The sequence below is a fragment of the Xenopus laevis genome, chromosome 4L (genome assembly GCF_017654675.1).
Source record: "Xenopus laevis strain J_2021 chromosome 4L, Xenopus_laevis_v10.1, whole genome shotgun sequence".
NCBI classification, from domain to species: Eukaryota; Metazoa; Chordata; class Amphibia; order Anura; family Pipidae; genus Xenopus; species Xenopus laevis.
The window spans coordinates 4,939,924-4,956,346 of record NC_054377.1 but is presented as its reverse complement, the minus strand read 5'-3'; the positions used below and the strand labels follow the sequence as shown (position 1 = coordinate 4,956,346).

Below are 16,423 nucleotides of genomic sequence, written 5' to 3'. Positions count from 1 at the left end.
AAAGTAATCCCAAATTCCGTGCCTAACTGGGTGTGGCCAGGTTGATCAGGGGCATTGCTTAAAATGTCCAAATTTTTCTATCATGAATGATGGAAAGTGTGTGATCAGTCAATCATTGATCATAGAGATCAGTCTGAAAGTGAACAATTGCAGGGATGTTGTTGGCTCCGGCCAATCATTGATCATAGAGATCAGTCTGAAAATGAATAATTGCAGGGATGTCGTTGGCTCCAGCCAATCATTGATCATAGAGATCAGTCTGAAAGTGAACAATTGCAGGGATGTTCTTGGTTTCAGCCAATCATTGATCATAGAGATCAGTCTGAAAGTGAACAATTGCAGGGATGTTGTTGGCTCTAGCCAATCATTGATCATAGAGATCAGTCTGAAAGTGAACAATTGCAGGGATGGTGTTGGCTCTAGCCAATCATTGATCATAGAGATCAGTCTGAAAGTGAACAATTGCAGGGATGTTGTTGGCTCTAGCCAATCATTGATCATAGAGATCAGTCTGAAAGTGAACAATTGCAGGGATGTTGTTGGCTCTAGCCAATCATTGATCATAGAGATCAGTCTGAAAGTGAACAATTGCAGGGATGTCGTTGGCTCTAGCCAATCATTGATCATAGAGATCAGTCTGAAAGTGAACAATTGCAGGGATGTTGTTGGCTCCGGCCTATAAAAACATGACGGCATGAGATATATTCCATGTGTCGGCTCTATGCATGCACTGACTTTCCCTGCAGCCTCTAGAGTAATTTCTTGCAGTCCAACAACTGTTGCCAGACCCCCGGCCCTCTCATATTGGGTTACAGCCTTAATGAAGAACAAATGGGTAATCATGTTAGTGGCATTACGGAATTCTTTGCACGCCAGTGCACTCGCACAATCACATTCACACTTGTCTGTGTTCTACAACTGGCACAGCAAGTCAGCCTGCACATGGGTTGCACGGGGGTATTGCATTAGTGTTTAGGGTGCAATGTGCTGCAAGTTGTTTCTAATACGCCAGTTCCCCATCTAACTCCGCACTTTTGTCGCCCGGGTGTAGCTGGTTTCTTTCGAGGTCGAGCGAATAAAAGACGACGATCAGAACGACACGCACAAGATTCTGAAACACATCCGGGAGCTCGCCGAACAGCTCTTCAAAAATGTAAGTATGTAGCGACACAGGTAAGGGATCTGTTATCTGGAACGCTCGGGACATGGGGTTTTCCAGATAAGGGGTCTTTGTATAATGGGGGGCTTAAAAGGAGAAGGAAAGCTATCGAGGCAGTTTGTTACCAATAGATTAGCCGCTATAGTGCAAGCTATAACACTATATTATTGTGCAGAATGTTTTACCATACCAGAGTAAACAGCTCTAGAAGCTCTCTCTGTTTGTTTAGGACAGCAGCTGCCATATTAGCTTGGTGTGACATCACTTCCTGCCTGAATATCTCCCTGCTCACTCATAGCTCTGGACTCAGATTACAGCAGGGAGGGGAGGAGGGAGAGTAGAGCAAACTGAGCATGCTCAAGCCCTAGCCCTGGAGGTTTAAGCTGAAAACAGGAATTCTGATACAGAAGCCCATGAGTACACAATAGAAGGAAAGAAATGTGATGTTTCTTTTGACAGAGGACTCAGAGCAGCATTACTTTGAGGGTTTACTGGTGTATTTATATATAGACCTTTCTGATAAGGCTTACTTATTTGTAACCTTTCATTCTCCTTTAAAGTCAATTTCCCATGATTCAACGCTTCTAATCCTTTCTTTTTTTTTTTTTTAACAGGAGAACCCAAACCCTCACATGGCCTTCCAGAAAGTCCCCAAACCCACGGAAGGTTCACATCTCCGAGTCCATATTCTTCCCTTTTCCAAAATGAATGACCTCAAAGTTCAGGAGCTGATCCAGGAGGGACTTAATAAGAACCAGAATTCCATCCTTTCTCCCCGGGCGGAAAAGAAATGTGTGGTGCCGGCTGGATCGCCCGTAGGTAGGGAATCCGGCTCCTCCTGTTTGTTTTCTTCTACCCCTGTATCCGTGTTGGGACTAGTTTTCCATGTGTAAGAGGTGAAAGTGCCCCGTGCCCTGTCCTCAAGTGATCCCGTGTATGTCCCGTGCTTTACAAGTCAGCGAAACAAGTAAAGTCTTGGCAATAACTTGCAAAGTGGACGTGAGCAGTTACTCAGGCATGTACAGTGGTTGTGATTGTAAATCTATAAACCTCAGGCATTGTGCCGACTCAGCTTATGTAAAGGTACTTGGGGGTCCAGTGTTGCCGCAGTGGCTCTCGCACTGCTTCCTTCAATCTGATGCCCGGTGCCGGTGCGTGACACGAAATTCAAATATTTAAAGGGCGTCTCGACCTACTACTCATTGCCCAATGTAGGTCTGTTTTCAATAGTTTCTGGATGCAATGTCTAGTGTTCTTGACCCTGCCTGTCCCTGATCTTGTCTAGTTTGCTGCCTGCCCTGACCTTTGCCTGTTTATTGACTACTTTCTTAGATCCTGCTTTGTACTACAATATTGGTGTTTCTGCCTCGTTTTGAACTGCGGACCTTTCGCATGTCAGGCCAACGTGAAACAAGCCGGGGTCAATTCCAAAAGTCAGCGCAGTATACAATCAGGAGACAAGACCGTAATCAAGGTCACAGGCCTGGTCAAAAACACCAATATCGCAGTGCTAAAACAGGATTCAAGATGAGGATCCAAGATGACAGAAACATGATCGAAGATGACCAAAACAGGATCCAAAAAGACCGAAACAGGACCAAGATGACCGAAACAGGATACAAGATGACCGAAATAGGATCCAAGATGACCGAAACAGGATCCAAGATTACAGATACAGGATCCAAGATGAGGATCGAACATGACAGAAACAGGATCCAAAATGTCAGAAACAGAATCCAAAATGTCAGAAACAGGATCCAAGATGACCAAAACAGGATCCAAGATGACAGAAACAGGTTTCAAAATGACTAAAATAGGATCCAAGAGGACAGAAACAGGATCCACGAGGACAGAAACAGGATCCAAGAGGACAAAAACAGGATCCAAGAGGACAGAAACGGGATCCAAGAGGACAGAAACGGGATCCAAGAGGACAGAAACGGGATCCAAGACGACAGAAACGGGATCCAAGACGACAGAAACTGGCGTATGAGCAGAAATGTACAACAGCTTGGTTCAGAAGAAGGGTCCATCCGATTACCATGAACATATTCAGAGGGTCAATTCCAATCGCTATACCTCCTGCTCCTGCCTCCAGTTATCAGACACCCACGCCATTTGCTTCACGTGGGAGATTTTTCGAAGACGCGGCACATAACAAATGTGTTTTGCCTGAATTGGCATGTAACAAAGTGTCAGAATTCCCCGAAATGTTCTTTCAATAGACTATAAATAAATAGAGCAGCGGGGAAGATTGGGAATAATAATTGTGTTTTTCTAAGAAACTTCATATTAAATTTATTATCCTTTAAAAAAAAAATATTGGAATTACATCGCTGCATAGGAGCTCTCTCTGTCCTGTTTAAAGGAGAAATAAAGCCTTAATATAGAAATGTTGTATTTTATATACTGATCTTACTATAACGGTAATGATCCAGTTTTGTGAGTCTGTGACACTCACATGCTCAGTGGGCTCTGATTGGCTGTTGAGAAGCTAAGCTTAGGGCTCGTCACTAATTATCCAGCAGAAAATGAGCTTCCCTGGCTGTAATATAAGCTGATGCTACAGGTTTGCTGATTATTCAATTCTGATGCTAATTGCACTGGTTTCTGTGCTGCCATGTAGTAATTATGTGTATTAATTACTAATCAGCCTTATATTGTGACATTTCTATTCTATGTGTACTGTATATTGTGAGTGGGTCCCTAAGCTCAGTAAGTGACAGCAGCACAGAGCATGTGCAGTGAATCAGCAGAAAAGAAGATGGGAAGCTACTGGGGCATCTTTGGAGACACAGATCTTTCCTGCTTAGGGCTGTGGTTGCCTTCAGCATGTCTGAACTACTTCTTTATCGAGCTCTATTTGTCCACCTTTAAGTAACTTTTAGTATGTTACAGAATGGTCAATTCTAAATAACATTTTAATTGGTCTTCATTGTTTATTTTCTAGAGTTTTTTTTAATGGTTTCAGCTTTCATCTAAAAAATACAAATGCTCTGTAAGGCTACAAATGTATTGTTATTGCTACTTTTTATTACTTATAGGCCTCTCCTATTCATATTCCAGTCTCTTATTCAAATCAATGCATGGTTGCTAGGGGAATTTGGACCCTAGCAACCAGACGGCTGAAATTGCAGACTGGAGAGCTGCTGAATAAATAAGTCAAAAACCACAACTAATAAAAAATAAAAACCAATTGCAAATTGTCTCAGAATATCCCTCTCTACATCCTACTAACCGTTCATTTAATGGCGAACAACCCCTTTAACTGTATTTCAGTTCTGCCATTCGCCTTGATTTCTTTATTTGCCCTTTAAAGCACTTTTCACTCCGTGAAGCCGTTGACGTACTCAAATATTTAGGAATGTTTCCGTCTCTGCTTTCCCATTCTGTGATTCAGCAATTTTCACGGGTTAAAGGTCCCTTTCTCGCAAGTTTGCCGAAGTTTTTTGTATCCGCTGGAACTTTGTCTATAAACACAAACAGTTCCCTAAATATCTCATTATCATCACCCCATGGGCTGCATGTACAGGTATGGGACCTGTTATCCAGAATGCTCCGGACCTGGGGGTTTCCGGATAACGGATCTTTCCATAATCTGGATCTTCATACCTTAAGTCTACTAGAAAATGATGTAAACATTAAATAAACCCAATAGGCTGGTTTTGCCTCCAATAAGGATTAATTATATCTTAGTTGGGATCAAATATAGGTATGGGACCTGTTATCCAGAATGCTCGGGACCTGGGGTTTTCCAGATAAGGGATCTTTCTGTAATTTGGATCTTCACACCTTAAGTCTATTAGAAAATCATATAAACATTAAATAAAGCCAATAGGCTGGTTTTGCTTCCAATAAGGATTAATTACTGTATATCTTAGTTGGGATCAAATACAGGAATGGGATCTGTTATCCAGAATGTTTGGGACCTGGGGTTTTCCAGATACTGGATCTTTCCTTTATTTAGATCTTCATACCTTACGTCTACTAGAAAATCATATAAACATTAAATAAACCCAATAGGCTGGTTTTGCTTCCAATAAGGATTAATTATATCTTAGTTGGGATCAAGTACAAGCTACTGTTTTATTATTACACAGGAAAAGGAAATTCCGATCATTTATAAAATAGAGTCTATGGGAAACGGCCCTTCCGTAATCAGAGCTTTCTGGATAATGGGTTTCCAGATAACAGATCCCCCTACCTGTACTATGAGTATTGTCAGAGAAGGCAATGTATTCATGTACAGACCAACAGGGGACTGCGGGTCTATAAAGTACAATAGCCCTGTCTGTATCCTACTAAAATGAACCTGGAGGCAAACTTCCCCTTTACTCATGTTTCTTATAGCTGACGTATAGCTGCTGGGGGGCTTGTTCTAATCCTCACTCCAGTGACACGTCCATCATTAATTTGGTTTTCACTTATTTCAGACATAAATATTAACCCCATCAATGGAGCTGTACGTAATTATTTCTGTGCATCAGATAACGCATCAATAATGCCTTTATAACCCCAGCGATAAATCAGCCGTAAATCTCTTCTACGAGGCTTTAGAGAGATATAAGTAATATGGTTCCTAAATCACGGAGTGCTAATATCACTGTGCTAAATTAACTCTAAATATATATTTTTATTTTTTTCAGTTTCGATAGTGGACAAGGCGAGCTCGGTGTTTAACAGCGCACGGAGGCTGGAAGTCGTCCGCAACTGCATCATGTACATATTCGAAAATAAAACTCTGGAAACTGAAAAGGTAATGTGCAACTTCCCAAAGCTGCCATAAAGCAGGACAGGACTGCTGCTTACAATGGGGATCAGATAGGATCTGTGCAGCCATTGGGACAGAATGTTCTGTTATACAGATAGCTAGAATCTCAGCTGCCATAAAGCAGGACAGGACTGCTGCTTACAATGGGGATCAGATAGGATCTGTGCAGCCACTGGGACAGAATGCTCTGTTATACAGATAGCTAGAATCTCAGCTGCCATAAAGCAGGGCAGGACTGCTGCTTACAATGGGGATCAGATAGGATCTGTGCAGCCACTGGGACAGAATGTTCTGTTATACAGATAGCTAGAATCTCAGCTGCCATAAAGCAGGGCAGGACTGCTGCTTACAATGGGGATCAGATAGGATCTGTGCAGCCACTGGGACAGAATGTTCTGTTATACAGATAGCTAGAATCTCAGCTGCCATAAAGCAGGACAGGACTGCTGCTTACAATGGGGATCAGATAGGATCTGTGCAGCCACTGGGACAGAATGCTCTGTTATACAGATAGCTAGAATCTCAGCTGCCATAAAGCAGGACAGGACTGCTGCTTACAATGGGGATCAGATAGGATCTGTGCAGCCACTGGGACAGAATGTTCTGTTATACAGATAGCTAGAATCTCAGCTGCCATAAAGCAGGACAGGACTGCTGCTTACAATGGGGATCAGATAGGATCTGTGCAGCCACTGGGACAGAATGTTCTGTTATACAGATAGCTAGAATCTCAGCTGCCATAAAGCAGGACAGGACTGCTGCTTCCGGTGGGGATCAGATAGGGTTTATGTATAGTGTATCTGTTATTAAACACCCTCTTCTCTAAAAACAACAACATGTTTATTATTAAAGCCGCTGTGCATTGGGATCATTATAACACAGCACAAATATTTGTTCAGCCTGTTCTATTTATGGAATTTGTAGCAAAAATGTTGGATGTTGGAGAGTTTAATAAACTGTTAGAAATCCGTCGCTCTCCGATGGTGCGTTTCGTGCCAAGTCCCTATAAAATTACGGCTCTTGGTTAAGGTTTCAGCTTAACGAGTGCGATTTGTTTCTGTTCCCAGACCCTGCCGGCTGCGCTGCGCGCGCTGAAAGGAAAAGCTGCCAGACAGTGTTTGACAGAAGAGCTTGCGCTCCATGTTCAGCAGAACCGCTCCATGCTCAACCACCAGCAGTTCGACTACATCGTGCGGATGATGAACTGCGCCCTACAGGTACCAGCACAGGCCTAATGTATAAATCACCCTGATATTATTTATTACCCTGATTTATTTAGCACCTATATGATTTCCAGAGATTGTGAGTCACTCACTGGCCCAATGGAGCTTGCAATCTAATGTTCCTATTCACCCAATACACACACAGTAGACTTCATCCAATCAGGAGCCAATTAAGCTGCCTGTATGTTTTTAGTGTACAGGTAAGGGACCTGTTATGCAGAATCCTCGGGACCTGGGGTCTTCCGGATAAGGGATCTTTCTGTAATTTGGATCTTCATACCTTAAGTCTAATTGAAAATCATATAAACATTAAATAAACCCAATAGGCTGGTTTTGCCTCCAATAAGGATTAATTATATCTTAGTTGGGATCAAGTACAAGTTACTGTTTTATTATTATACAGAAAAAAAAATTGGAATATTTGGATAAAATCGAGTCTATGGGAGACAACCTTCCCGTAAGTTGGAGCTTTCTTGATAATGAGTTTCCAGATAGCGGATCCCATACCTGTATAGTGAGAAATGAGAGGAAACTGACGCAGATACAAGGAGAATATTCAGCCCAGGCTGAGATCAAACCTAGGACCCTGGAAATAAAGAAATCCCCCACTGTCATTAAAGCGCTGCAGGGAAGGCAGGTTTATGGCAGCCTCACTGGTCTGAATGTAGAACATATTTCATATTTATACCAGATATAATTCCTTTCCCCCCACAACCCGTGCCTCTCACTTTACTTATATTAATTGGTCTCATATCATTCTATGTTACAGCTCACGTGAGGTTTTAATGATGGACCAGTACATGTATGTGGGTGGAACATTGTTGCTTATATGCACTAGGCAAGGAAAGCCCCTATCCCTCTTCTTTGCAGACCTTTAAAGATAAATATATTCCACTCATCACTGGACTGGGTACCTGGGGCCCGCCAGTACCTAAACCCCCCAACCCTCTCCCAACTGAGACCGACACCACCAACCCTCTCCCAACTGAGACCGACACTGCAAACCCTCTCCCAACTGAGACCGACACCACCAACCCTCTCCCAACTGAGTCCTACACTGCAAACCCTCTCCCAACTGAGACCGACACCACCAACCCTCTCCCAACTGAGACCTACACTGCAAACCCTCTCCCAACTGAGACCGACACCACCAACCCTCTCCTAACTTAGACCTATACCACCAACCCTCTCCCAACTGAGACCTACACCACCAACCCTCTCCCAACTGAGACCTTCACCACCAACCCTCTACCAAACTAAGAGCGACATCACCAACCTTCTCCCAACTGAGACTGACACCGCCAACCCTCTCCCAACTGAGACCTACACCACCAACCCTCTCCCAACTAAAACTTACTCCACTAACCCTCTCCCAACTGAGACCTACACCACCAACCCTCTCCCAACTGAGACTGACACCACCAACCCTCTCCCAACTGAGACCTACACGGCAAACCCTCTCCCAACTGAGACCGACACCACCAACCCTCTCCCAACTGAGACCTACACCACCAACCCTCTTCCCAACTGAGACCAACACCACCAACCCTCTCCCAACTGAGACCTACACCACCAACCCTCTCCCAACTGAGACTTACACCACTAACCCTCTCCCAACTAAGAGGGACACCACCAACCTTCTCCCAACTGAGACCGAGACCACCAACCCTCTCCCAACTGAGACCGACACCACCAACCCTCTCCCAACTGAGACCAACACCACCAACTCTCTCCCAACTGAGACCAACACCACCAACCCTCTCCCAACTGAGACCTACACCACCAACCCTCTCCCAACTGAGACCTACACCACCAACCCTAATTATTATGCCAGCAACAGGGCTATAGAGTGCAGTTCTTAGCTTCTCTTTCTCTTCCCTGAGTCCTGCGTGTGTAAAACCTGCTCATTTTTCACTATGATTTATGGCCGGCCCATCAGCTGGACTTAATCGATACAACATGATTGCACGCTGCGTTGCCAAACTTCGCACAGCCAATCCCAGCGCATATTTTTTGGCTCTCCCTTCTCTAATTTAATTTCAGCACACGCATGAGATTACAGATGCACTCCAGTAGTCCTATTTCTGGCATTTCTACTTTGAATGCGACTGCCTGCAATTAGTAGCCATTCACTATACATTTTCATTGCTTTTAACTTTATGATTGTAATTGCAATTCAAAGCAATGTCTTTCCTTTTCTATTCTCTGGTCTGACTCTTGAAACAATGTAACAGGACTCAGTTCTCCTCCGGGTCTGTGAAGCAGCTTGCTTCTGCTCCATTATTTCAGGAGTTAGATCCGACAGTGCAAAGAATATAAACATTCTGCATTGGAGGGGATAAATCAGAAAACAGACATATAAAGAACAGCTGCCGAGGGTCTAGTCATGTTTTGGAGGTAGGAATGTTCTGGGCACACTATAAGCTATACCCTCATACTGTACTGTCTAAGGGAATCAATATGGCACCTCCCTCCTCCCATATGTATAAATACAAATATACAGAGAAGGAATGTTCTGGGCACACAATAAGCTATACCCTCATACTGTACTGTCTAAGGGAATCAATATGGCACCTCCTCCCATATGTATAAATTCAAATATACAGAGAAGGAATGTTCTGGGCACACAATAAGCTATACCCTCATACTGTACTGTCTAAGGGAATCAATATGGCACCTCCTCCTCCCATATGTATAAATACAAATATACAGAGAAGGAATGTTCTGGGCACACAATAAGCTATACCCTCATACTGTACTGTCTAAGGGAATCAATATGGCACCTCCCTCCTCCCATATGTATAAATACAAATATACAGAGAAGGAATGTTCTGGGCACACTATAAGCTATACCCTCATACTGTACTGTCTAAGGGAATCAATATGGCACCTCCTCCTCCCATATGTATAAATACAAATATACAGAGAAGGAATGTTCTGGGCACACAATAAGCTATACCCTCATACTGTACTGTCTAAGGGAATCAATATGGCACCTCCTCCTCCCATATGTATAAATTCAAATATACAGAGAAGGAATGTTCTGGGCACACAATAATATTTACTGTTTACAGGCGATAAACGATCAGGGATGTCTCTGATTCAGCAGAAAGGAACAAGATATTTCTGCTGCTGCCCGGCAGCATAATAAATAAATATTCGTGGATGTAAAGTTTAGATACAGTTGATATTAGAACAAAACCGGTAAAGATCCCGCCAGATCCGTGCGCAATTCTATAAAATGCCTTAATGGCTGCAGACGGACTGGGCTCTATATCTGCGCTGCACAATTAGTGGGAGATTTATGAGTGTTTACAGGCTGCGCTTTTATGGCTCAGTCTTTCATTCCGCACATTTCTAAAAGGCTTGAGCTGCTCCTGAGCCCGGCCATCTGGAGATGCTTTTTTTATACAACAGCTTCTAATGTCTTTGGACACAAACGACCGAATTGTTGGAGTGTCCCACCACCCTGGAGCTCAGGAGGCCAGCGGCATAATAAATGGCGCCCCCTGTGGGGCTCAATGATAACATAGGGTGGCCCTGCATAGAGCAACTTCCCTATGAAAGAAAATAGGAATATTGGAATGAAGCAAAAGCATTGAGTTGTTAAATAAGAAGTAAATCTGTATTGGAAGAATTTATTGGGTGTTTATAAGCTCCCAGCCTGGGCCACCCCAACCCGAAAATTACAGTATGGGACTGTTATCCAGAATGCACGGGACCTGGGTTTTTTCAGTTAACAGATCTTTCCATAATTTGGATCTCGATTAGTGATGTGCGGGCCGACCCGAGGCCCGCAGGTTGGGGCCGACCCCTGGACAAAATGCGCGGGTCGTGGGCGGGTGCGGGTCGAGCTCAGACTTCCGCCTGACCCTTTTGTGACGTCGGGCGGGCGCAGGTCTATAAATACCATTCATTATTTATTCTTTTTCATTCCAAGATATTAAGGGATACATGTGCTGTTAATATGAATGAATTTTGTTACAACAGCGCCACCTGCTGGTCAGTTTCCCACCAGTCTGACCAGCAAGTAGTCAAGGAAGTTGTCAGGAGAAAGAAAGAGCCTGATGTTCTTCTGCTTAGGAATAAAATTAAAAACCTTTCTCACATCTTTCCTAAGCAGAAGAACTCTTTGGAGGGTTGTGCCAGTCGATTGTCCCTGGCACAGAAACATCACCGGCCAGGATTGAAATCTAGAAGGGGTTTGACCACACTCATGCCTATACCCAAGGGAACATCCTTTGATTCGCCAGTGGTATAAATACAGGTGGCTCCCAAAAATTTCAGCCCTAGCAACCAGGCAACAAACTGGAAAATCGAAAATAGTAGGGTCACTGACCGTGGCAACTACGTAGGTCATATAAGGTCCATAAGAAAGTTTTGGTTTATAAATTTCTCTTAGTGCCGTTGCTTTTACCTGTCAGCTCTATGCCATAGCCCTGCTTGCTCTCGATTTCTAGGGTACATGCTAATAAAATGATATCAGGGGTCTCCTACTAATTGGTTGGAGACCTGGCTAAGGAGACATCAATGGGAAGAGTTAATGGAGGTGGGACACGGGCACAAATAGTCCATTCCTTCTCTCAACATAAGGCTAACATGGCCTTGTGTGCACCGCTTGTGGGTAGATATCTGGTGCCGGCTTTTTAATAAAACTAATGAAAAGGGGCGAATACACCATGTTTAAAAGTAATAAAGGGAAAGTTATATGTTGTTGTTCTCCCTTTTAATTAAATCCTGGTATCTAGTCCCTTTTCTGTTGTTGAGAAGAGCAGAGCGTCTGACTTGTCCTACCTGTAATTTAGATTATAATGGGTCACTTCTTGGTTCTCCCATTTCATATCTTTGATACGGACGGGTTTTACGTCACAGTTTATGTGTGTGCGCTTTCTGTATTTTTGTATATTTCTCTATATGACTTGAAGCTTCCATCCTACCTCCTAACATTTTAAAATCATCGATAAACAAACGTGACACCATGTTCCCATTGGCCAAAATTTTCAGAAGACTTTCTTGTCTTTACCTATCAGAATTATGTGAAAGAAGGCACGGTAGTATGTAAGTAAACCTGTTTTATTGAAGAACACAATGCAGAATTCATCATTGGTTGGAACAATGTCCCTTTAACATGCAGTGAGCCAGGGTGCGTGGTTAGGGTTCCCAGTGGTCGCTTGATGGGAGATGTGGTCCTTGTCAAGCTCAGAATGCATTGAGGAGATCTTGAGACTTCAAACAAAGATACCAATTAAGGATTTCCATGGAACTCTTTGGAATCCCATTAACTTTGCCTTCTTCAGCCTTTACCCCACCAGAGTTTACATTTTAGTATTGTTTCTTGAGGAAACCACAAACTAGTGACGATCAAGTTGATTGGGCCAACCTTGGGCAGGTTCAGGCCGTGAAGGTTGAAGGTGAGCCTCTAAGTGCGAGTTCCAGCACTTGGTGGGTTGCTCTTCAAGCAGGACCATCATACAGGATCATAAAGAAGAAAACTTTGGTCTGCGTTGGGTTCTGATTTGGAAATAGTGGGTTAGGATTTAAAAATTTCTGACCTACTCATCACTACTATACATGGTAAGTTTCTCAAACTGTTGAAAAGGTTCCCTTGAGCCCAGAAGCCCATCCTGTAGGTCGGTTACAGTGATATTTATGTTCAACAGCCTTGAAACTAGGCAGGGTTTAATGGCTGATATTGCAGTGGTTTAATATAAACCATGACTCCAGCTCTGCATCATAGTATTACTAACCACCAGGTCAATAGTTAAGGTTTTCTGTGTACACAGAATAAGGGATGTTGCGACTTTTTGCATAAATAAAGCAGGATGAATATTTTAGCTAACACATTAGACAGCAGTTGTATTTCACATATTTCACGTCTTAGTTTCTGGAAATGGGACATGTTTGTTCGTTGGTTTTACTACGGGCTTAGTAGGAAACTCTGTACTCGAAAATGTGTCTTTATGTGACTCATGATGCTCTTTAATAAGATTGCGTTCCAGTATGCGTAAGTTGGTGGAAGGTTTAATGTAGCTGTGGTTTCTGGCGTTGACCTTTATTGACTCGCAAACAATGATGGCTATTCCAATTTTGGGCCAAGTCAGTAGTCATGTAACGGCAAATATGTTTCGCACAACCTTTGAAGGTTGACATTGTTCTAATTAAAAGCCGTGACTCAGAATATAGAGACTTATTTGTGTTGTATGGTTTGACCATGGGGCCCTGACTCTTTGTTTATTGGAGAGAATTAAATAAGTTCCCAGCACACTGACTATTCCTTGATTCAACAAACTATCCCTTTAGTAATGTGACGGCAACAGAAGCTCCACGGAAGACCGGAAATTGTTGCCTAAAGTTCTAGCGACTTTTCCAGCTGTGCTTCTAAACAAGTTCTGACTACTGGTGAACAGTCAAGTCATGGATCTATGAGGAGTGATTGATCAGTCTGATGTTGGCTTTAAGGACAATCAGAGAAGTAATAAATAGAAGTTCTTCTTTATGAGGTTCTACGTAGAAAAGATATTTTAGAGCCATGAATGTGCGGTAAATAATATTCTTATGAAGAGCAGTTGGTGATATAGTCTGTGAACCAACCTAAGTGGTGCCACATGACTAATGGAAACTTCTATACCCTGTATAAAAAACATTCAGCCTATGACCTGTGACCTTATGCCTTTGCATGTTCATGACACTCCATGATGTCTTTTAATATGCTTATATTTTAAAATGTGCAGCAGTTGTTGATCATTTTTCAATGTGACCTCCCATTGGAGGTCCATCTTTTGGTCAGGGGTCTTCTTAGATCAGTGATCCCCCAACCAGTAGCTCGTAAGCACATGTTGCTCTCCCTTGGATGTTGCTCCCAGTGGCCTCAAAGCAGCTGCTTATTTTTGAATTCCTGGCTTGGAAGCAGGTTTTAGTTGCATAAAAACTAAGTATACTGCCAAACAGAACCTCCAGTCCCAATCCAATGGCCAATTACGGCCATTATTTGGCACCCCGAGGGACTTTTTCATGCTTCTGTTGCTCTCCAACTCTTTTTACATTTGAATGTGGTTCATGGGTAAAAAAGGTTGAGGACCCATGCCTTAGATCAGGGATCCCCAACCTTTTGAACCCGTGAGCAACATTCAGATGTTAAAGGAGTTGGGGAGCAACACATGCATGAAAAATGTTCCTGGGGTGCCAAATAAGGGCTGTGATTGGCCATTTAGTATCCCCTATGTGGATTATCAACCTACATTGAGGCTCTATTTGGCAGTACACCTGGTTTTTATACAACCAAAACTTACCTCCAAGCCTGGAATTGAGAAATAAGCATCTGCTTTGAGAACACTGAGAGCAACATCCAAGGGGGTTGGAGAGCAACATGTTGCTCACGAGCTACTGGTTGGGGATCACTGCCTTAGATCATAAGGATAAAGTTTGAGATCCAGGGAAACAGTATATCAGCCATTCAGCGATAGTTTCTAGAAAATCTAGGGCAGTAAACAGGTTTTCACCCCAAATCTCACTCGAATTAACCTTCAAGTTGGTCTTTGTCTAGGAAAGCAAGTAGGCTTTGTCCTGGAATATCCTCCTAAATGACCTTCAGGCTTAGCCACTCCTGCTATTTCCACACCAGTGGGTACATAATTTCCTATATCTACAATTCTGGAGATTTGACTTGCAGATAGTGCACAGTAGTAAGAGTTTTCCTACTCAGTCTATTTTTGTGAGTTTGGCCCACTCTATTGCAAACTCCAGCCAGTAGAAGTATCCTAAAATGCCAGAACTATTATTAATGGAAACACTTCCCAGTGATTGATGATCTGCTCTCCAGTAGGTGCCAGCTCTATAGCTAGCGCTTTCTGTATAATTTGGGAGCTGAAATTCCCCAGACCTGTAGTAAAAAATGTATTTTTATGGGGCTATATTATATTCCTCAAGGTATGTTGTTGTCTTAAAAGGGTTATTCAGTGGGAATACTATTATTAGTCGGGAGGTCCCTCACTCCAAAGACATCAAGGCTCTATCGGACAGAGTCACTGGCACCGTCCAAGCCACACAATATCCAAGGTACAAGCAAAGTTCACTCTGGAGAGCCAAATTAAATCCAGTGTACTTTATTCAAACACTCAAACACAACATGTTTCGGACAGACATGTCCTTCATCAGGTGCTAAGCACCTGATGAAGGACATGTCTGTCCGAAACATGTTGTGTTTGAGTGTTTGAATAAAGTACACTGGATTTAATTTGGCTCTCCAGAGTGAACTTTGCTTATTCAGTGGGAATCCAACATCTTTTTATTTGCAACTTGTAGATTTGACCTGGAATCATGATGTAATGTTGCCATAACCCCCAAAAATGGTCAACTCAATATTAGAGCCGTTTCAACCAAACTTTGGTTTTGCATTGATCCTTATTTCAATCAAAGCCATTCACCAGCAGAATGACCTTCGACAAAAAGTAGAACTATCATTAATGTAAACACCTCTCCATGACTGGTGATCTGCTCTGGTGTAGATGCCAATTCTGTAGTCGGGGCTTTCTGTATGATTTGGGATCTGGAATTCCCCCGGCCTGTCGCATCTTGTAAAAGGCAAAGGCCATACACTTGTTATGAGGGTATATCAGATTCCTCAAGATATGTGATTGTTGTAATGAGGTTGTGTGAGCACAATAGACAGGCTTATAATAAGCTTAGAAATCTAGGAGAACATCTGTCTACTCAACTCTATGGTTCCAAGAAAAAAATATTGGAAAGTTCATGCGTTTTAACCCCAAATCCCTCCCTAATTAACCTCCAAAGAGGGCTTCTAGGGCTGTCTAGGAGAGTCAATAGGCTGAGACCACTGGAGAACTGGGTTATACAGTAGGACTTTAATTCTGGATTGTGTCTAAAGATGGGAACACATGGAATGGCCTTTGTTGTACCCAAAGTCAACATCGTGTCCTTTCTGAGAGTCAGACCATAAGCCTCTTTACTTTTCTGGCCTGTCTCTGCTCCAAACTCCCTCTCGCCCCTTTCTCTCTGCGTCTGGCTCTGTGCAGCTCTATTACCTGCTCAATATATAACTTGTATTCCTCTCCTGTAAACTTCTCTCTCAGTCTGCTGTTAATATATTCTTTCAGTAAGCCCATAAAACAGAAGTAAAATGCTCTGTACGTTGGCATTAATGCTACAAAGCTTTGTGTCCCGGCTTGGGAAGAACGCCCTTCATAAGTGCCTGCTGGATAATTATAGGCCACAGTTGGCTTCAGTTATTTTAACTTGCACATAGTGAAATTT

The 16,423-nt window shown here is 42.9% G+C and overlaps 1 protein-coding gene across 1 annotated transcript in view; it reads left to right on the top strand.

Annotated features, from left to right (window-relative positions):
• Positions 1-16,423, top strand: part of sbf2.L (SET binding factor 2 L homeolog) — a 176,514-nt gene that overhangs the window by 109,339 nt on the left and 50,752 nt on the right. The window contains 4 exon segments of the mRNA NM_001091038.1: positions 1,052-1,153; positions 1,774-1,978; positions 5,806-5,915; positions 6,998-7,147. Of these exon segments, the coding sequence (NP_001084507.1) occupies positions 1,052-1,153; positions 1,774-1,978; positions 5,806-5,915; positions 6,998-7,147 (567 nt within the window).